This window comes from Lissotriton helveticus, chromosome 2_1 (genome assembly GCF_964261635.1).
Source record: "Lissotriton helveticus chromosome 2_1, aLisHel1.1, whole genome shotgun sequence".
NCBI classification, from domain to species: Eukaryota; Metazoa; Chordata; class Amphibia; order Caudata; family Salamandridae; genus Lissotriton; species Lissotriton helveticus.
Window position 1 is genome coordinate 1,246,468,348 of NC_136059.1, and position 23,916 is coordinate 1,246,492,263.

At 41.2% G+C, this 23,916-nt stretch overlaps 1 protein-coding gene across 1 annotated transcript in view; it reads right to left on the reverse strand.

The window, feature by feature from the left end:
- The window catches only part of HPSE (heparanase), a 137,921-nt gene that overhangs the window by 34,462 nt on the left and 79,543 nt on the right, over positions 1-23,916 (reverse strand). The window contains exons 10-11 of the mRNA XM_078676193.1: positions 12,280-12,407; positions 3,632-3,778 (exon numbers count right to left, since the gene is read on the reverse strand). Of these exons, the coding sequence (XP_078532319.1) occupies positions 3,632-3,778; positions 12,280-12,407 (275 nt within the window). The remainder of the gene's footprint in view (positions 1-3,631; positions 3,779-12,279; positions 12,408-23,916) is intronic.

A 23,916-nucleotide genomic window follows, 5' to 3' on the forward strand; every position in this document is an offset into this window, starting at 1 on the left:
TAGACAAGTGTTTCTGGGTTTAGCCCTTCACCAGTAGAGAGCAAAAGTAATGTAGAACAGAGAAAAGTCATCAGGGGTTTGCTGAAATGGTGGTCAAGTCGTCACAGGTCACAGTACCACTCCACAGGCACACAAATGCATCCCAGGAGCGCTCGTCAGCTCATTGAAGCTCATCAAGAATTTAACAGTAATCGGCCTTAAACAAAAATTACCCACTCATCGAACAATGCACCACAAAAATCGTTAGAAGAGTGATTAGATTAAAAATAATGGGCCATATGTATCATCCCAAATTGCGATCACAATTGGGCTCCGTGGTATGTATGAAAGAAAAACTGCCTCGCAAAATAAGGAATCCCAAAATGTGCGATTCCCTATTTTGCAATTGCATTTAAGGAATCACAAATTGCTATTCCTTAAATGCAATGTAAGAACCACAGAAAAAGTGCAATTTGGCCATAAGGAATCGCAAATTACCACCAACTTCAAGTTGGTGGTAATTTGCGATTTCTCTGAAAAATGCATTTTTTTGCATTTTTCAAAGTGCCATGTAGCACACATACATGCCCTTAGGGTATGTATGTGTGCCACATGTGCACACATGCACATTTCAGGGGTGCAACAGGGTGTCCTTTTGACACCCTAGCACCCTTGAAATTGCATTCTCAATTTGCGATTCTCTAATTGAGAATGGCAAATTGAGAATGTCTTCCCATTCATTCCTACAGGCTTCTAGGCCAATAAAAATGAATGGGGAGGTATTCCTTAATTGCAAATCCCAATTTGCAATTCGCAATTAAGGAATATGTAGGATTCGCAAAATTATTTGAAAATTATACATAGCGTTTTGCGATTCTCAAATAGATTTGCAAAAATAAAAGAAATCGCAATTTGAGAATCGCAAAATCAGAGTTTGATACATATGGCCCAATATCTCTAAAGAATGATTTCTCAAACCACTCAATCCCTTTGAGGAAGTAGTTTGGAACACATCCTTGCGATTTTTTGTTTTACCCAATCACTGACTCATCTCTCCCCTGTCCCAACTGAGGATGCACAACTTTAAAGAGTTAACTAAAGAGGATTGTTTTTCAGTTAAAATAGTGCATTTAACGTTTATTTGGAGAATTACTGCCGTACTCCTACTAAATGCACACATTTAAAATCCTGAAGAAATACTTGAGAAAATGTAGCAAAAATCCTGTGAGTCGATGAAACTGCAACACATTACAAATTGGGATTAAGAAACATTACACAGGAGTTCTTCTTTGGAAAGATACATGGCGGTGAACAGACATAATATCGACCTCACAAATATCGACTGGACATAATATCGAGGTAAAAATATAGACTAGACAAAATATCGACCAGACATAATATAGACTACAAAAATATCAATTACTATCGATATTAATAGCCAAAATATCGAATCAAAAATATAGACTAGACATAATATCGACTAGATAGAATATAGACAACAAAAATATCGAAAATAAGGTAAGTGTTTTATAATTTGTAATAATTGTGTAATATAAATCTGTAGCGGGTTGTGGGTTTATAGGGGAATAGGGTGGGAAGTATTTTAAATATAATTAATTAAATCTGTAATATAATAGTAATTGTTAATTAATTATTAATTGTTAATTAATTAAAATATATTTGGTAATTAATAATAATTGATTAATTGATCAATAATTACATTTTCGTAAAATATTTTCTGTAGCGGGTTGTGGGTTTATAGGGGAATAGGGTGGGAAGTAATTTAAATATAATTAATTAAATCTGTAATATAATAGTAATTGTTATTTAATTATTAATTGTTAATTAATTAAAATATAATTGGTCATTAATAATAATTGATTAATTGATCAATAATTACATTTTCGTAAAATATTTTCTGTAGCGGGTTGTGGGTTTATAGGGGAATAGGGTGGGAAGTAATTTAAATTTAATTAATTAAATATGTAAATTAATAATAATTGTTAATTAATTATTATTTGGTAAATAATTAAAATATAATTGGTCATTATAAATATTTAAAGAATAAATAAATAATAATTAGTAAATTAATTTCTGTAGTGGGTTGTGAGTTTATAGGGGGATAGGGTGGGGAGTAATTTAATAATAACTAATTAAATATGTTAATTAATTAAATTTGTTAATTGATTAATAATTCACCATTAAATAAAATTTACTTTGTAAATAAAAGTAATTGGTTTTGGAAATTAAATTTAAGTTTTGGGTTTTTGGGTAAAGGGGTATTTTTAGGGTTCAGGGTCAGTTTTGGGTTTTTGGGTAAAGGGGTATTTCTAGGGTTCAGGGTCAGTTTTCAGTTTTTGGGGTAAAGGGGTATTTTTAGGGTTCAGGGTCAGTTTTTGAGTAAAGGGGTATTTTTAGGGTTCAGGGTCAGTTTTTGGGTAAAGGGGTATTTTTAGGGTTCAGGGTCAGTTTTTGGGGTAAAGGGGTATTTTTAGGGTTCAGGGTCAGTTTTCAGTTTTTGAGTAAAGGGGTATTTTTAGGGTTCAGGGTCAGCTTTCAGTTTTTGGGTAAAGGGGTATTTTTAGGGTTCAGGGTCAGTTTTCAGTTTTTGGGGTAAAGGGGTATTTTTAGGGTTCAGGGTCAGTTTTCAGTTTTTGGGTAAAGGGGTATTTTTAGGGTCAGTTTTCAGTTTTTGGGTAATGGGGTATTTTTAGGGTTCAGGGTCAGTTTTCAGTTTTTGAGTAAAGGGGTATTTTTAGGGTTCAGGGTCAGTTTTCAGTTTTTGGGTAAAGGGGTATTTTTAGGGTTCAGGGTCAGTTTTCAGTTTTTGGGGTAAAGGGGTATTTTTAGGGTTCAGGGTCAGTTTTCAGTTTTTGGGTAAAGGGGTATTTTTAGGGTTCAGGGTCAGTTTTCAGTTTTTGGGTAAAGGGGTATTTTTAGGGTTCAGGGTCAGTTTTGGGTTTTTGGGGTACAGGGGTACTTTGTAAAAATAAAGTAAAATAAAGTAAAATTACATTTAAATTAAATTAATTAAATAAAATTAAATTATATTATAATAATTTTCATTAATTTATATTAAAAAAATTATTATATACTTACCAATACTTATGTTGTAATGGTATGCGTTGTAAAGGTATACGCTAAAAATGTTATATATGTTTATTTAATAATATGTTTTTATATATATATATATATATATATATATATATATATGTTTTCTTTTTGGTGATATAATTTTTTTCATTATATTAATTATTTATTAATACTACATTTATTTAATAATTATTTCTAAGTTTATATTAAATATATTTATTACTATATTAGTTTTAACTTAATTTTAAAACATTTAAAAAAATCGATATTTTGACTGTCTATATTTTTGTAAGTCGATATTTTGGAGTCGATATTTTGGTACTTACCTGTTTGAAGATAGGGAGTCGATATTTTGTCTCTCGATATTTTTGACTCGATATTTTTGTATCTCGATTTTTGTGAGGTCGATATTATGTCAGTCATCCATACATGGCAATGGTAATAGTAGATGTTGAGTAACATGTGAACTAGCTTTACTACTAGAATTGTTAGGTTATAGTGGGGAAACACCTTGCCTCCATAACCTCAAACCAGTTCTTGGCCACTGGACACAACTCACCTGGAAAGTAAACCGGCTTCTCCAACTGGCTGCACCAAGTATGCATCGATGTCGCTCTTTGAGAGAAATGTGGGCAGCTGCACTTGACTGGTGCTGTTGTGCAAGTTTAGAGCAAACAAGGTGACATCCCCAACTTGGTATTTTGGACTGAAAAGAAAAAAAGTTTAAAGAAAAATGTTTATCTGACTGTGAACAGACTCTCTGGGTTCACTTCTGTTGGAATTGATGTCCTACATGAAAACTGAAGGAGTGCAACTTCATCCCTGCAGGTAAGAACGTTCTTGTGTTTTAGTGGGATGTCATGCCTATGCAAATGAAACCACCACAAGCAACATGGTCATGAACTCAGATGGGCACAGAGTTAAATACCCAGAGGATATCCTGCCTCCAGCACCTCTGGAACCTCTCCATCTAGCTCATGTGAAAGCAGATTTTCAATCACTTGTGTGTACACACTGGGATCTGTTGCCTGTACATATTGTACTAAACAAATTTGCAACAAACAACACTACTTGGGCAAATCAGTGCATCTCCTCCACCAGCATTCATCCCAACACCACACAGAGAAACTGTGCCCTCAATATGTGGCATCATTGTGCAAGATGTCAGTACATGGTAACATTGGATTTTCACACAAAACAGATTGCAATCAAGAACACCTTTTATTTGCTCAGTAAATGTTTTATTCGAGAAAACGGTCCATAAAACCACAGGAGTAAAATAAAATTACATAAATGGAATTCAATTTTTATACTTTTCAAGTATAGTTTAGAAAATCTACTGAACTTTATTGCCACCCTAGGTCTCATCATATAATAAATCCATGGCCTTTATAACATTTTGTGTTCATTGAGTTTTAAACAGATGCTAGAGATAAAATTTCCTCCGCACTAAAAACAATGAACTTATCAGTACACAGTGGACATTTGGATACCCACATTCTATCCCACAATCACAAGTATAACTTCCTACTGCCCTGTTCTTCTATGTTAACAAGCTCTTACAAATCAGTTGCTCTAATCTACATTTTTAAGACGTGGGATCTCATATCAAACGTGGATACCATTAATATGTATGGACCATATGACAGCCTCAATCTGAACCTTCAGTAAGGTTCCCAATTAGCTTTTCCTCCCGACAGGTATTCCTGATCGTGATTTTTTTGTAAAATATATTTTTACTATTTGTTATGAAATACAGTATTCACTGGGGCATACCACAGCTGCGCATTTCAGTGTGTATATAGAAAACACATCTCTTGTGCCCAGTTTATGTAAGTCGTGGCCTCCCGTTTCAAATCTACCCTCCACTGCTATCCTAATGGCGAATTAATTGAGCCTACTAAAGCAGACCTCTTCTGCTACTCACATACATTACTACAATCAAACTGATCATTTAAAAAAAGAGACGGTCATTGGGTTTCTTAGAGCTCAACCTCACATAGATTCCATTGTCAAAATTTCCTTTATAAACTCACCTGCGGTAGATAAATTCCTCTTTTTCAATATCTTGACAAAACAACCTAAAAGTTGTCACCTGTTTATTCTTTCAGCCAATCACACACCTGCTAACTCACCCATACAGCTACTCATGCACCCTCTCATTCATCATTTACAGCCACTTACACACCCACTCACTCACTCACCCACCCACCCACTCACCCATACTCCTTAGGCAGTGCTGCTTTGTATGGCACACAGGCAGTGTGCCATGTCAACCTTGTCGTTTTTCTCTGCACCAAGGCATGCAGGCTACAGTGGCAGTTGCTTGGCCTTGGTGAGGGGTCCCTAGGGGACCCTCTTCAGTCCCAATGCCCTAGGTACCATGGTACAATTTAATAGGGACTTACAGGGGATCTGAAGTGGCCAATCATGGTACTGTTTTTATGGAAGGAACTCTGGCATGGGAGACCTGGTTGGCAGGGATCCTGTGCAATTTCAATCGAAACCACATCATTTTCCTGGCAAAAAGTGGGGGGCTAACCATGTGGGCATTTTCTCTCACAGGCTACAGAATACCCTCAAGATTTTGATAGTGAGGGACAAAGATGATGGGTGGGTAACAAGAGGGGAGTCCAAATTTCTTCTGAGCACTCGCCCTAGGATTACCTACTTTTACACCCTACTGAAGATCCATAATCCAAAACGACCACCCCCAGGGAGACCTATTGTCGCTGGGTTTGGTTCCTTGCTAGAACCTCTCTCCCAATTTGTTGATTGGTTCTTACAACCGATGGTGGCTAAAATGCCCTCCTACCTACAGGACACCAAACACATACTCACGGTACTAGCTGATATCCCCTTTGATCCAGAACTACACTACCTGGTTTCCTATGATGTGGAATCGCTATATATGAATATTCCAAAAGATGACACCATACCGACTGTTAATGAACTAATTGAACAAATTGATCAGGATGATATGACCACAACTTCTTTCGTGATGGAATGTGATATGACTGCCATGAAAGAAAACTTCTTTCAATGTCAGGGCCAACTCTGTTTGCAGGTGACCAGTACTTCAATGGGCAGTACTTATGCCCCAAGCATGGTAAACTTCTACAAGCACAGTTTGAATCTATCCACATTTACCCAGCGGACAATCCTCATCTACAGAGCCTAAAGATATGAAGGAGGTACACAGATGACATCCTGGTGATTTGGGAAGGTGATCTCACCTCTCTACATAATTTCTCTGAGTGGTTCAACACAAGAAATCCCCTCCTCAGATTCACTTGTGAATACAGTAAGGTGGATCACCCGTTCCTGTACCTCCTGATGTATCCCACGGATGGAGGCATACACTCCAAGTTATACACCAAACCTATGGACAGTAATTATTTCCTGTGTTACAACAGCACCCACCCACGGGCACTTCTAAATAACTAACCAGCGGGACAGTTCCTCAGGATCAGAAGGAACTATATGAAACTGGCTAAATTCAAAGAACATGCTGCTAGACTTCGCACCCATCTGTCTCAAAGACTATACCAAAAAGACCTAATCTACAGGGCATTGAAGAGTGTTTTGAATAACAACAGAGAAGACCTCTCCCCCCAAACGTGAAACAGACAGATTGGTGAGTTAATACATTTAGACATCTTACCAATACGGTCCTGGTGGTGATCAATGAGAATTGGCATATTCTCATCACAGGAGACCAAACACTACTGAAGCCTCTCTTTGTTCTCAAGCAGAGCAAGAATATTGGAGATATGGTGGTTCATACCAGACCGCAACCCACTGATCACGGGATGAACCAGGACACTTTATGGCCACAACTTCCAGTTAGAGGTAATTTTACAATGCAGAACCTGCTCAGTCTGCCCTCAAAAAGCTACCCATGGTCTGCATTGACCTTGGTCTCAGGACACCTTGGGAACTCTTTAACCACACAAATTGCAATACCGAAGGAGTCATCTATCTCCTTACATGCCCGTGTAAACTATTCTATGTGGGCATGACCACGTGCAAGGTTAGAATGAGAATAGTAGAGCACAGGAGTTCAGTGAGCTGTAAGAAATCTAATACTGAACTCAATAGACACTGCCTTGCTTCTGGCCACACAGAGGATGATATCAGTTGCGTGGTCTTAGGTAAATCCTATATTTCACTGAATATGGGCACCCTCGAGTCAGTCCTCTTCCAAAGGGAGCAGCGCTGGGTCTTCAAACTCAAAAGTAATACATTGGGTCTGAATGATGACATCCCATGGATAAACTTGGGCTGCTAACCAACTGTTGACAACATGATATGGATGGGCTCATTACCCCCGTACATATACTATCTGTTATGTCCACCTTGGAGAGATACCAAAGGTCTGGGCAGGCTAGCACACATACTGACCTGCCCGTTCCTCTTTTCATTAGGACACAGAACATGACGTGTCTCTGTCACTATGGGATTGGAGCATCCCCTAAACAACAAGGTGCCACACACCCTCCATTGGCTCATACAGCCACTGCATTGGTGGCCTTTGTTATACTCTTTTGCTTGCCATCTACTCCACCACCTTTATAGACTTGGACAAGCATATGTTCCACACATTTTGTTCACTTCACCTCATAGTTTTGCTACCCTTCTACCCTGGCTGTAGCCCAGTGTGGCCACCTACTGCATCCTACCATTTTTTGGCCTTCCACAAGGACTAGGATGTCAGTGATTCGGACACTAGCTCCACATAAGTTCTCATTTGACATGGCCATCTCAAATCAAGAGGACTACTTCCAGAGGCCCATAGCTCCCAACCCTTGGGACGTCCAGACAGCACTTCGTTACTCCTTGGAACTAGACATAGCGTCTGAAATATGGCTGTCTGAGATATGCCTTTCGGTCGCCCCATCTTATCTCCCCACACGAGTATGGTATAGTTTACTATAATGTGGCCCTCACTGGGGACTTTGCCTGTACTGCAGACACTCCCTACATCTGAGACCTCTTTTTTCATTGGCACATACCTGCTTACACATACGGTGTCTGGATTAGTTCATCACCATTCTAGATAGTGTGCTTAATCTTATGTCCTTTTTACATGCATAATACTTCACTGATGACGGTGTTACCTTCATACTGGGCATATCCCTTACATTGTTCATGTTGCCACCTCTTGAAACTGCCTCTCCCAGAAGCGATCTGATTTTTACGTCTCCGTGAGCGTGGCACTTCCATCTGCATGCTTAGAATATGATGTGCCTGGGAAGCGGTTTTGACTCTCACCGGGACGCCGATATAGCACTGCACTGTTTTAACAGGCAAAGGGGCACACAGATTGTTCCTGCTTCCCGGCCCAGTGCCTGGGGAGCATGTTATGGACTTTTGTGTATCTTTTACCTACTGTCCGGCCCAGGGTATTAACATACCAAAATTGACACTCAGGAGATTCTCAGCCCCCGCTTTGTGAGGCAGGCGACAGTGTGCATTTTCCCTGCTCTAGCTTCTCTGAACTGCATTATATGTTAGCGTCCTCCCCCTTCTACGATGCATTGTTCACATTGGGGATTGTGGGCGAACATGCCATTGCTATGGTACTCATACCAAGGTTTATCCACACACCACTAGCTGGTAGCTCCCCTACCCTTTTTGGGCCCATACTAAATCTTGTAAAGAGTGGGTATTCACTATATCCCGTCCCTCCTACAGGCTCGACCATTTAACACTCATCTGAGTGATCTATTATAAAATAGACGTGTGCTTTGCTATCTGGTCCCACCATTCAGTTACCGATGCCCCTGATTTGTGCCCCTTGCCCAGCAGTACCTCCTTGGGGCAGGCCACAAAGAAGGGACCCTGGTTTACTTGGTGGTTCTCTATTTACGACTTGTACTGAGCAGTCTAGTGGCGTTTTTTGTTTTGTGTTTCTATGACACAGATTGTACATTTATTTCTATTAGAGGAGCGGCTTACACACCCCGGGCCATGCCCTTCCTTTCATTTGTTACTTTGTGGGCCTATTCTGCATTACCTATGAGATTTCAATGTACCTTCCTCTATTTTGGTATGTGCTTATAGAAATTTACAAGCTTCAGTGTGGGATTGTACTAGTGTTTCTCTATTTCTCTATTGCCTTATGACTGTGCTACAGCTCTGCGGTTGAGGCGCTACCCAAAAGTTTGAGAGTGGATGGTATCTCTTCTAATTTTTGGTAAGATGATCCATTCAGTACATTCACTGGGCATCACTTTAGTTGGTGATAGGCATAAAATGTATGTAGTTAGAGCATTAACAGAAATTGTGCCAATATGTTTTGGAGTGGCAGTGAGAATGCTTCTTATCAATTTGTTTTTCTTTTTTCACTTTCGCAGAATGCTGGTGGACCGAAGGAACTGTTGGGCCATCCACATTCTTACCTGTCTTTTCCTTTCGAGGCTGGTATTTCATTACCTTTCAATTCTGTCAGATTATTTGTTACCAGCAGAGGTACAGACTATCTGGGTCCTGACAAATACCTCAGACCCCCTCCCTGGGTCGACTGTGGGCAGAAACAGGTTGACCACATAAAGGGTGTATATTTATTGAAATCCCCCAGGCCTCTCATACTTTTCGTTCTATTCCAGAGAACATTTGAATAAAGTCAATCCAGCCCTTCTGGAGATAGTTTTATTCCTAATCTTGTTTTTGTTTCGCACTCTGCCAACACCTTCTCATCATTTAAAACACCTCAGCCATTCCCCATTTGCGAGCTGTCGCCCACACCAGTACCTTGCAGTCCTGGTATGAGGAGGGAACCCAATGAGGAAGCATGTCACCTTTGGTTGATTGAGGGTTGTCTACCTTAAAGAAGCGCTCTTCCCTTGAGACATTTAAACTTACATGCTGCCCTTTTTCCTTTTCTAGACACCAGAAGTACTTTTTGTGACTTTTATGCACTAACTAAACACGTCCCTTTCAAAGCAATGTACATCACACAGCAAGCATTCCATGGAATGAGATCACTGTTCCTTCAACACCAATTCCAAACATTGACATTATGTCCAGGTTGGCCCCTCTTTTTTGCAATTCCTTTCTTGAAAAACTCTAAAACTGCAAGAATAATAGCTGAAAAGCAAGTAGTTCTGGTGAAAACTAAAAACTTGGCTCTTTCCATCCACATGATACCATATTACAGATGATCAATTAAATAATAAAAAAGTAAGTCTTCACAAATGTGTCTATTCTCACACGCTGCAACACTTTACGTTTAGGTGTAGCAACAAGTCTCAAATTAAACTGCTTCTACAAAAACACCTTGCAGGGCCGGACTGAGAATCAAAACCGGCCCTGGCAAAGTGCTCTGCCGGCCTCCCCAGTGGACAGTTGCAACATAGGGATGTGTGAATCGCACTTGAGAAAAGCCAGCAACAGTCTTGTATTACATTTATTCAAATTGCATGATGCAGCCACCAACCAGGTCAAGGAGCAGTTATGCACCTTCAAGTTAATCCTATGAAGGTAATCAATGCATAAAATAAAAATAGCTTCATTTGCTTCCAGGAAAAAAGTCTACCCTCTCTAAGCAGAAAACATTTGAAAAGTATGCTATGCACACAAAAACACAGGCTCAGCATGCATCGTTTTAAAAAGAAATATAACATTTGTGGGGAGACCCATAAAACATTTACGGTACAAGTTTTTTTTCTACAAGCCTCCACGTGGGAAAAAGACACAAATTAAGGTTTGCTGAGCCATTTAATTAGAAGCAAACTATGTCAGCACCAGTGCTTTTACATAAATATCTCTCTGCATTGAGTAAATGTTTCAACACTGTTGCTATAAGAAAAGGATGGTGATGCATGTCCAGCCAGGAAACTCCATAGCAGAGGCTTCATACCACTCATCACTTACAAATTTATTTCACTGGCCACTAATATCAAGTGCTCACATTGCCAACCTTTTTATTCAAACAACTGACATCACTTTACAATATCCTTAATTCCTGACTCGCATTTGATATACTTCCGCAAACTCAACCACACTCCTGGCCACAACTCTGGCAAAATCACTTGACCGAGCCCCTGCTGCCATAGGCATTTCAGAGCCAACACAAAACCCTCCTTACCAGCAGTCCATCCGGAGCATCTCCAGCCCTTCCTAGAAGAAAAGGATATAGTAGATTCTGCTCAAGTGGAGGGCTGACCAATCATGGCACACCAAATCAGTAATCACTTCTAGCCTAGGTGTCTTAAGAATCTGGGTACCAGCAACATCGTAAGTCTGATCCTCTTTGACTAGTTAAACATGTTTTGACACAGTTAACCACCTGACCCTCTTCAACCAATTCCACCGTATTGCAGTATGTGAGACAGCCTGGAGTGGATCTCTTCCATCCACATCAGAAAACAGCCAATCAATCTATCCATCCTTGGGACCCTAACACTCAGATCACATCATAATCCCAGTGCTCAGGTCACAACACCCACTCCCAGGACTTCATTGCATTAAATTCATAACCCTCTGCTTTCTGGATACAGCCATTCAACATAGGTCTTCAGTCATTGACAAAACAGAGACACGCACACACTCAGCACCATTAATAGGGATTAAAACATATGGTCTCTGGCCCTCTACTAAACTGAAGAACTGCTACACTTCGGGACGGCTCTGAAAATGTAGATCATCCTACAAACCCCACACTATTCCCGATGCTCCTTCTCTGCCTCTGCTCCACTGCTCTGGTTCTTCAGAGTTATGAGACCATCCTGAGACTAGACTTGTGCACTATAACTGTATGAAATCAAGGAGCAAAGGATGCACTGGTTACAAGCTATAAATGGAACCTACTTGAAGTTTATACAAGGGGTTTTTAAAACATGCATATTTTCAGTTTCATATTTACATATATCCAAGCAGTGTCACTACTATAAAACATACTATAATCAACTCTTATTTTGGTTGCCCTATAGTCAATAGCCTCACCAAACCAAGTAGAGAAAGATATATATAAATAAATATATATATATATATATATATATATATATATATATATATATATATATATATATACATATACACACACATATATATATATATATATATACACATATATACACACACACACATATATATATATATATATACATACATACATACACACACACACACACACACATATATATATATATATATACACACACACACACACATGCAGAACCACAGACTAAGTGTCATACTTACTTGTTGCTATTTGTACAGTGGAGGTAAACTCGAACATTCTTATCTATTCCACTCTTGATACCTGAAACATTTGCTTTCAAAACTTTAGTGCCCACCAGTTTCTTATGGAGCAGAGAGAGCCAATAATCCTGCAAACAAGAAAAAGAAAAAAAGAAAATCAGTACAATTTTGTTTTTGCTTTTCGTGCTTGAAACTGAGCACATAAACAAATATTTAGACTATTTATCCTGATCAGTTGATAATTTAGAGAAAAATCCAGCTTCGAACAACTGGAACGAGAACTCTGTGCTTTTTTGCATTGTGACAGCCATGTTAAAAAGTCATAGTTGTGTCCTGAAACTTTTGTTATCCGGAGAGACCAATTGCAATAGTTAAGAGGCAATGTGTCCAGTTTATGAAGAGTTAAAGCCTATATCAGAAATGCATTTTTGGTCACATGGAACAAGTCCTCCTATTACAAAATATCTGTACAAACCACAAGTCTGAAGCAAACTTGTTCTGAGTGAGAAGAGATATTTTATATTATCAAATAGCTCATGCATGGAAAGGATTGCAATATTGGCTTGAATAAAACCCATAACACAACTTACCAAGTAGAAAATAATGTTCCACTTATATTACACAGATTAAAGTACAACTCATGCTTCTGGCCGTCAAAGGTTTCATTAGACAGTGTGCTTCCTAAAACACACATTTCTAAGAAAAATGGTCCGAATAAACAGCCCTGGTTTAACTCGGAACTGAGACTCCTTAAACAGGAATGTAAACGTGAAGAAAGACAATGGCGAAAATCTTTCGATGAGGAGAAAAAAACTAAATACAAACTCGCTATCAAAAAATACAAAGGGGCACTGAACGTAGCTAAATCTACCTTCTATGCCGAAAAAGTAGAGAAATCCGCCAATGCTCCGAGAGAAATGTTTCAAATCGTGAAAACGCTAATCAAGGCCCCTGACCCTCCCACATCCGAACTCTCCCCGGAAGAATCCGGTGCTCGTTGCAATGACTTAGCAAATTTCTTTGCCACGAAAATCGAAAAAATTCTACTTTCCCTTCCCCCATCCCCAGAAGTAGAGATCAATCCTCCACCGAGGGACGACACTACCCCTGCCTCACCTGGCTTAGCACTTTTCCACCCCCTCAGTGACGAACTCTTCCCCTCCCTTTTCAACTCCATAAAGAGTGGCTCCCCTCTTGATCCCGCCCCTATGTCTATTTTGAAACTTGTCCTTCCCCAGATCAGTAGAAACATCACCGATCTTGTTAATATCTCCTTGGACTCTGGGATAGTCCCTCAAGATTGGAAATTAGCCATGGTAAAGGCCTTGTTAAAAAAAAAAAACCTTAATCCTGAGGATTTCTCCAATTACCGTCCCATCTCCCTCCTCCCCGGTATTAGTAAGCTGGCTGAAAAGTGGGTCAACAAACAACTGGCATCTTACTTAGAGTCTCAAAACCTGCTCCATCCGACACAAACTGGCTTCCGGAAAGGACAGGGAACGGAAACGGCCTTGCTGAGGGTGGTTGAGGTATCCAGGAGGATTCTGGACGCAGGTGGCAGCGCGGCCATTATCCTCCTGGACCTCAGCGCCGCCTTCGACACGGTTAATCACCGTGTCCTACTCGCTCGCCTAGAAAGAATCGGAGTCACAGGCAAAGCTCTGGCTTGGCTCGAATCCTTTCTCAGTAACAGACTTTTTAAAGTCTTCTCGGACACCAATTGCTCCCTCCCAATACCATTGCAGTGTGGGGTGCCACAGGGCTCCTCCCTAAGCCCCACGCTGTTTAATGTGTATATGGCCCCCTTGGCTGAGGTAGTAGCCCCATTCGGTATCCAACTGGTGAGCTACGCTGATGACACCCAGCTAGTAGTCTCTCTCACCCAGGCAGATTCCCCTCAAAACAATCTTTGTAGCTGCCTGGTTGAAGTCGCAGGTTGGATGGATGCCTCCCAACTGAAACTAAACGGAGGAAAAACCGAGCTGATGTTGCTCGGAAAAAAGGCCTCCTTCAACACCCCTACCATGTGGCCCTCCTGTATGGGACCTGGACCCACTCCCAAAACGGAGATAAAAAGCCTAGGGTTCTGGCTTGACAATGAGCTATCTTTTAAAACTCAGGCGAAAAAGACAATGGCCACGTGTTTCGGCCTAATAAAAACTATTCGAAAAAATTTTCCCCAGCTGCCGGAGACTGCAAAGAAAACCATAGTCCAGTCCCTTATTCTATCCCGGCTGGACTATGGGAATGCCCTTTACTTGGGAGCCCCCATTTCAGTCATCCGTCAACTGCAGATAGCTCAAAACTCTGCAGCAAGGCTACTCACCGGAACTAGTTGTCGTACCTCTGCAGCCCCTGCATTGAGAGCCTTGCACTGGCTCCCAATGAAGGAGCGAATCCACTTCAAGACCCTTTGTCTGGTACATAAGACTCTGCATGGGAACGGCCCCCCCATTCTGAAGGATATGATCAGACCCTATGTCCCATCCAGGCACCTTCGCTCTTACCATCAAAACCTCCTCATAATGCCTAGGACCAATAAAGTCCGGTCGGGGGATCGCCTTTTCTCCCGAAACGCGGCGAAACTTTGGAACGCCATACCATTATCACTTCGCCTAGAACCCAGCCTTCTGGTGTTCCGAAAACAACTAAAAACACTACTGTTTCCTAGGCCATAATCTGTTTTCCCTCTTCTAAATTCTGCATTTCCATCATTCTTTAAGCGCTGGGATGCTCTCGAGTAGCCATGCGCTATACAAGAACCTTTCCATTCCATTCCATTCCAAAGGTCTCATGTGCCATCCAGGCTATCTCTGTGTTGCCATGTTTATTTGACTGACCAGCTAACTGATTAGGATTATAGGAATCAAAACAAGATGGCCTGGAGAACTCTTACAACTACCATATGTTTGGAATCATGTTCCCTACTCCGATGCAAAACTGATGCTGTGAATACCTGGTGATGGTGGCGGGGTGAAAAAAAACAAAGGTTACAGGGACGTTCTAGTTAGGCTCAGATTTCACACGTACAAAACCATAGAAATTCAGCAGTTATAGTTACCTAAGCTAACTATAACTTACGACCCCGCAATGCACTGCTTATGACCTCATATTACATCACTCATGACATGGTCTATGACATAACTGATGGGGTCAGGGTACTCCTACCCTGATCCCTTCTGTACTTTCTAACCTTTTTTCCATCACCCAGGACTGCGTCCTTTCTACACAGGTTGCGGCCAGCCAATCACAGTACTGCTCCTGGCGTATGGGGTCACAAAGCTCCACGTGCACGTTGCGAAGGCTCCGCGTGCCTAGATATACACATTTTGATTTCTATTTCTCAAGCTACTGAACAGATTTACACCAAACAGCAAAAAGCACCCTCTCTGGACCAAGAGCTAGCTTTCTGCCAAATTTGGTATAATTCCGTCCAGTGGTTCAAACTGTAGTCGTGCTCAAAACCCCTATGGGAATTAACATAGTAACACTTTTTTACCCCTCTTTTTCTCGACCCCATTTGACAGATCGCCCTAAAACTTCTCTTGCACAACTAGAATCACCTGCACACTTTTTTCACAAACTTTTGTGACGATTTGTCAAACGGTGACAAAGATATAGGCAAGTCAAAAACGCTTTTCCTGTGGAAACATGGTCCTAACTATAACTACCTACTGGCAACTACCAGTAGTTCTTGTTAGGTCACAGTTTCCATTGGAAGAACATTTTTTGATTATCCAGTAACTTCGATGCAGTTTGATTAATCTTTCCAAAAATATCACTTATCCACCTCAGCACCTTTTTGGAAAGTTTCTGGATGATCAATCAAGCAGGGGCAGATAAAAGGGGGGGGGTGGGGTAATAAAAAGTATTTTCCCTATTCATTCTTGAACAGAAATTTTAGTAAGAATTTTAGAAAAACGACTGAACAGTATTCCACCAAATTTGGCAGACAGCTAGAACTTTACTCAGAAAGTGTGCTTTTTAGTTTGAAGCCTAAGAGACAGCCGAGCTGTCTCATTCCAAAGACCTATTGAGGACATGATGAAAACTTATCAAAGGATGTATTCTGCCCATTACTTACCATTGGCTTAGTGTTTCATCACTCACATATGCTTGCTCTCTGCTCACTGGTTTTATTTATTCTAGCCCATCCAGGTTGTGTTTGTCCTTCCGGTCTCGTTATCACCTCTGATTGGCTCCTTCTATTCATCCAGATGAACTCAAGTTACGTGAACTCTTTTATTTTTAGGTTGAGCTTTCAAGAGCTCTCTGTATATACTTATACATTTTAGTATATACTTCTTTGTGGGCTTACCGCTTTTCATTGGTTTATTTCAGTGTCCTTGAAAAATCCTTCCTTGCTAGTGATCGATCTTCCTATTTGTCCCTCCCTTTCATTACATGGAGCAATACCCCTGTACTTGTACCCTTCCACTTGTCTCATTGTAGCATCTGTTTAGGAACTGCTTTTCCCTTTCTCTAAGAGCATTTGACCAGATTGATGTTTTCCTGCTAATGTTACTGTTTGCCTGTGCTCCGACTTCTGTTTATGTAATCAGGACTGTAATTCTTGGTGTCTCCTCAAATATGCTGCGCATTTAGAGACCGAGATCAAATGCCGGATGATTTTCTTTCTCTGACTTTAAAGTGAGAGGATTTTCCTGTCCCCCAAACCTCTCCCGCTTTGATGCTTACCTTTGTTTAGGGGTGGCTCCTCCGTTTGAGCGGAGGAGCGTCACTCCACAAAGAAAAGCCCCAAGCCAGAGTTGAAAAATAGAATGGTAATAAAGTTTATTTAATACTATTTTATTTTTCAGCAACCAACACATCCCAATCTGAGAGACAAGATGGGGTGGTGCCAGAGCTTCCGATTGACAGCAGGGAGCTGTGTGCTAAAGTTTAAAACATGCATGTTTCTTTGGCCGGCCATCCAGCCAGAAATTAGCATTTTAAACGTCTCTAACCTAGCTGTGTTAGACAGCTGGGTTAGAGAAAGAGCAGGCCTCCAGTGCTCTTGAGAGTGCTGAGTGAGGCTGCTCTCATGCATCTGCAAGATCCTTGATAGAGGAGACAACAGCCCTCATTCTCCTGGACCTCTCTGCAGCCTTTGGCACAGATTTACCCCCATCCTCATCAGGCACCTGCACAAGATTGCAATCCAAGGACCTACTCTCCGCTGTATCTGCTCCTTCTTAATGGATAGAACACAAGCTGTAAGTCTGGAACCTTACTCCTCGGAAGCTCACAAACTCTTCTGCGGAGGGCTTTGAGGTTCATCGCTCAGCCCTACCCTCTTCAATGCATACATGATCCCTCTGGCCAATGTCATCTGCGCACACATCAACATCTTCTCCTACACAGAGGACACACAACTCATACACTTTACCCTTTTGGAGAAGACCCCCAACACAAGAAACAAGTTTACCACCTGCATGACCGCAGTTGCTAACTGAATGATCTCAAGCTCAACACAGATAAGACAAAAGGAGTGATCTTCGGCAAGAACACCTCACCATGGGACTTCGACTGGTGGCCAACTGAATATTGGCCCACACTCAGACCCCCATGCCAAGGGCCTCAGAATAACCATCGACAGTAAACTGGGCATGACAGCACAAGTCAACATCGTCACTGCATCCTGCTTCTGTACCCCGAAGATGTTGAGAAAGATCTTCAAATGGCTCCCTGTCACTCACGTCCTACTCACCAGCAAATTGGACCATGGGAACACCCTCTATGGTGCTATCACCAAGCAACTCACTAGAAGACTACAAACCATCCTGAACTCTGCAGTCCGACTGATCATCAACCTCTCACACAGACCTCACATCACATCAAACCACACCTAAGGGAGCAACACTGGCTCCCGATACACAAATGCGTTCAATTCAAACTCCTCACACACGTAATCAAGGAACTGCACAACTCAGGCATCACCTACCTGAACAATCACATCTCCTTCCAACAACCATATAGACACCTTCACTCCACAGGACTCCTTCTCGCATACATCCCACGCTCACACAGAACCAGATCAGGAGGACGGACTTTCTTTTACATCACTACAAAAACGTGAAATGACCTCCCACTCCACACCAGAGCCTCCTACTTCTTTCTTGAATACAGCAAGAAGTTAAAGACCTTGGTTTTCAATTAACCACCCTGTCAGAGACACGGCTAGGCACAAACACCTGCTCAGCGCCAGTATACTCTCGCGAGTGTAAATGCGCTTTACAATTAAACATAACAATACACTATTTCAATAGCTCGTTAACATCCAGAGCTTCCAGACCAATTATCAAAAACAGAGATCCTCAAGATTAAAAAAGGCAGCACTCAGGAAAATAATGTTCACAATGTAATTACATATATAACCAATAAGTGAACACCAGTGTGCTTTGGCCAGTAAGCTCTTACTCTAAGCCATCTGTTTATCCTTTTTTAGTATCACATATAAATAGCGTCAAAGTCTATTTCAGTCTTAAGGCAACACTTTTGATGCTTTCTGTGTGATGTATTCCATTGTAAGTTCAAATACTTTTTAGTCTCCGCCAGTTAAAGATCTTTTTGTAATTTTCTTCTCTAATTAATTCCACAATCCAATTTGTAGATGTGTGCGAATCTGATATAGTGCAAGTAAAATATTGCATTTACTCTCGATTGCCCTCTGGTGGTTAAGCTGATAACAAACAAGTAGGACTTGTGCTGAACGTTAGCAGAACCAATCAGTGTGCTTTTTTTTTGTTTATGGGCATACTTAACACAATGCCCTAAGTATTATTCTAACATATAGTGCCATGTGGTGGGCATTTAGGACTGTAACCTTTCACAAATCGGATTCCCTCTGGTGATAAACCAAAGATGAAATAAGTGGCCTCCCAATAATTGCTGGCCCATTAAAAAACAATAAGTTGTATATGATGCAACCTGTGCTTCACGATCCTCAGAAGCTCGCTCAAAAATTAGCAGAAAGATTGACGATGTCATGTGTGGTATACATTGGTGATGGACAGCTTTCCTCTTTGCAAAAAAGTGTTTTATGTTGAGTGATAAAAAAAACCTTCAGAAGATTTCATTTTAAGTGAACAAGGAGTTCCTCATCTGTGGTAGGTCCATTTGGTGCCTCTGACCCATGCCTGATGTATCTTTAGTCCAACTGTCGCAATTTTCGCAATGTTACCTCCATTTCATCTTTGATGACCTTGTCAATTGCATAACTGCATGAAATTTCAACTTGTCCAAGACCCTGAACAGAGCAAGTCCAGCACTGCTTCTCATTCCTGGCTGTTGGCATCCACGGTGAGACACATGGAAAGTAGGAGAACACTAGGAGGGATTCAGCAGGACCAATCACCACTGTCGGTTACAGTAGATTTGGGAGCTAAGAATCCACTACTGCAGTTGTCATCTTGTGAGACGTCTGTTGTATGTTGGCCCAGGGCATAAGTAGAAATCAAGGATGCTTACAGGGAACATCTCAAGAATATTTTTGGAGGACTATTTTTTAAAAAAACCTGCACAGTGGGGAAATACATGGCTACTGCAGACTTCCTTTGAAGAGGTAGGAAAGGACTGTCCTCACTCCTTTTCAGGGAAAACACAGACCAATACCTGTCTAGAACTAGGCCAAAAGCAGGCACATTAATAATGATCAAGGACCTTAGTATCTCAAGAGGCTTGCATTACTCTAATGTACTCCTATCCATCTCGCTCATCTAGATAGTGTAAAGTGTAAAGTGTTAAGAAAAGGGTGTGTAGCACCCTTTATAGCAATTTCAAGGCCCTCATGAGCAACGTTCAGTTGGATTTTAAGCCAAGCTGAAGAACTACAATTGAAAACTGGACGACTCAAATCCAAACATGCACCAACTGTCCCTCAGCATATAGGTATGCATGCAGGCAACCTCTGGGTCAAGTGAAAGCATGAACACCCTCTTTTGGTACGAGATGGATACGTTTTTGGAGGGCTTACTCTTGGAGAATGTATTGATTGCACATAACAATGGATCCCCCGCAGGTTTATATTATGGATTCATACTAGAGGCACTCTTCATGTGAAACTTGAGGAACAGACTTTTCTGCAGACATTCATGTGGTCCATGCCACAGGATCTCACTTGGCTGGGATGTTTAAGCTTAGACAGTTGCAAACAAGGAATGGATTGTCTGATCGAGACCTTCCACCAGGGAAGATAGAACTGCTGCCTTCTACCAATTGTCAATGCTCTCTGAAATGACTTAGAATGTACAAGAATAGGTGGGATTGAGGTAGGAAACCATAGGTTCCATTGAGCCTCTCCTAAAGCCATCGCTGCTAAAATGCTAGGAAGGGGAAAAGAATGCCTGTAAAATGTTGTCTTGGGGAGAAAGGTCCAGTGGGAGCCTTAAGTATTTTTCTGTAAGTTTGTGCAGGTTTACATGCCTTGAAGGCCTGGGGGACATGTTCTTTCAGTTGTCCTCATGCAGTTTTTCAAATAAGAAAGAAATTTCGAGAATGGAAAGTTTCTGCACACATTCATCAATCCAGTCTGTTACATCAATTTTTACTTTGGCTGATTCATGTTCAGACAGTGCTTTTGTCTTGAGGCCACCAAAGGAAACATCCCCAAAAAAAGTGTTGACTCAAATTGTCTCATGTCCAATAGCATGCCCAATATTTTTTAATCATCCTCAACTCTTTGCGGGCCTGTCTCCAGGAGGTTAAATCACCATAGGTTGTCCTGTGCAACCCACATAGTTGTCTGCTCTAAATAAAAAAGTGAAGCAGAGGATATACCTTCTTCAGGGCAACCTCACCCTTTCATTCACTGGATCAGAAGGAGTTTGAAGCTCGAAATCAATGAGAATTGGTGAGAATAAGGTTCACCTGGATGGCCTGAAGAAATTAAACCTCCACCTCATTCAGCAGAAAGGCCTTCATCATGGACCAAAAAATTAAAAATCAGTTTTAGGTTTTGCCATTCACATGGGATCAGTTCCATAATTGGGAACTACACACTGGGAATCTGTAGGTGCAAAGAATGCTAAATTATTCCACAGCAATCTTGGTCTAGCGTGCATCTCATTTCAAAACCATGGTGACTCATTCATAGTTTAGAGCTCTAAAGAAGTGTCTTCCTCTAGGCCACATAAACTAGGTCACTTCTACCTGGTCGTCATTATGTTCAGGACAAGGCCAGCGTGACCGCCTGGATGAAGAATCTGAATGATCAGGTACCTCCCTTGAGGCCAACAGCCCCTTCCAAATCTTTTTAGGGCTGCAAAGAGCACAGCCAACAACGCCTCAAGCTGTTTCCCGGAAAAAGGCACAGCAGAAAGGGGAGACAGGGGACTACTCCTCCTTTTCTTCTTACAATTCTTCTCTTTTGTTGTAATCTACAGTTGCCTGTGCTTTGATCCAAGTTAGCCCTGCTCAAGTTCTTTTTCAATGAAAGCGCAACCTTCAAAGTAGAAGGAGAGCATTAAGTGAGGGAGAAAGAAGACCAGCTTACCTGGGAAACACTAGATATATGAAGAGCCAAAAGTTTCCCCAAATGTCACTGTTGCAGATGTTGATGACTGCATTGACATGGCCAATTACCACCAACCAGTGTCGTGCTCTCACCTTTTTGTTTCAGGAGTGTCACGGAGTAAGAAGATAGGTCCCAACTTCACCCTATCACCACCACATGTCAGTTTAGAAACTGATACATCTAATGGTGACCAGGGGGAACGAGGGAAACAGAACAAGGGTAAAAGGGAAAAAACAAGAAGTCTTCAGTCTTCTCTAAGGTCAGGATTCATGCAAGTCTTCAGAACACAAATGCTGCATAAAGAAAGAACATATTTTTAGTACCAAATCCTCCCTATGCTTTTCTATAGTATCTTTTTTTCTATTCCTGCATACCTTCATATATTGCGGGTATTTTCTTTCTTGTTTCTCATTGTAAAAACAATTGAATGCAAAGGGTTTTCGATATGTGAGGAATCTATGACTCTGGAATGAAAGAACTGGGGTTAATTACGATGATTAACTGCAGAAATACGGTTATTTAGTGTTGATATTCCTGGCTCACCTTGTGGACTGAAATAATGGAGCAAAAATAAAGGAATCTCAATATAAATTAGCGTTGACTAGAATACTCTTCCTCAGTATTCAGAAGGGAACACGCTCTATGTGTAAGTGATTTCCAAGGTCTGTTCAATATCACAGACCAATAAATAACTGCCCGTCGGAAATGAGTACTGATTCCAAATATTCTGAATCGCCTTAAATACCACCGGCGTAGCACGAGCTTTGAGGATATTAAACTCTCAAACTAATTCAGAAATACCAGGACGAACCCAGACCAAACGAAACTAACGTACAAGCTAGATAACGCTCTAGCGAAGTATTACAGTGAGTAAAGGCTTACTTAGATAACGAGAAGCGCGACTCCCATAAACGCTGCTCGCAGAGAATCCCTTGAAGTGATGCGAAACCGGCACGCCACACACCTAGTCTCCTCGGACGCCAACCACCGTGACCCGGAACGAAATTCAGGAACCTGGCTAAACGCAAAGCGTTTCCGGGTATGTGAGGCAGGATTAAATCACCCTCTCTGTTCTCAACGCATGCGCTGACCCTTGCGCATGCGCTACGCATACAATGTTGGGATCTTGCCAACCACATCCTTTAGCTGCCTGCCAACCACGTCTGCAGGCATGACAGAACACCCCTCCCACAATACCCCCCACCGGTTTGGGCTTGTGAGGGTATCGCCTATGAAAGGCTCGAACTAGACGAGGTGCATGTACCTGGCTTGCAGCCTCCCATGAGCGTTCTTCTATGCCAGATCCTTTCCAATGAATCAAGTATTGAAGGTGACGTCTCACTCGTCTAGAATCAATGATAGCCCCCACTTCATATTCCTCCTCATCGTCAAGCAGTATGGGAACAGGAACAGTAGGAAGACGAGTCCCTGGTACGACAGGTTTCAGAAGAGAGACATGAAACACAGGATGTATTTTCATGGAGTGTGGTTGTGTCAGCTTTATCGCAACAGGATTCACTATCTTGTTGATGGTAAAGGGGCCTACAAACTTGGGCCTGAATTTACAGGAACCTTTCAGGGCCAGATATTTAGTGGATAGCCATGCCTTCTCTCCTATCTTATAGACAGGTTCAGGTTTTCTATGAGTGTCCGCTCTTCGTTTGTAATCAACTTTTGCTTTATCTAAGTTATCATGTATGCTGTAAGGTGATTAACAAGATCTGATACAGCAGGAGTGTCACAGGAGTTTGATAGCGGTATAGGTAGAACTCTAGGATGAAATTCATGGGACCCATAAAAGGGAGTATACAGGGTGGAGAAATGATGGCTATTATTGTAAGACAATTCAGCAAGCCAGACCAATTCATCCCACTCGGTTAGGGTTTGCAGTGTTTGACATCTAAGGAATTGTTCTAGACTTTGGTTAACTCTTTCAGTCTGTCCATCCGTTTGAGGATGATGACTAGATGACAGACGCGTTTATATCAATATGTAGACTAGTACATAATTGCTTCCAGATTTTGACACGAACTGTGTTCCTCTATCTGTAATTAATACTGAGGGTAGATCATGTAACCGAACAACATTTTGTAAAAAGACTTTTGCCAATGTGCTGGAAGAAG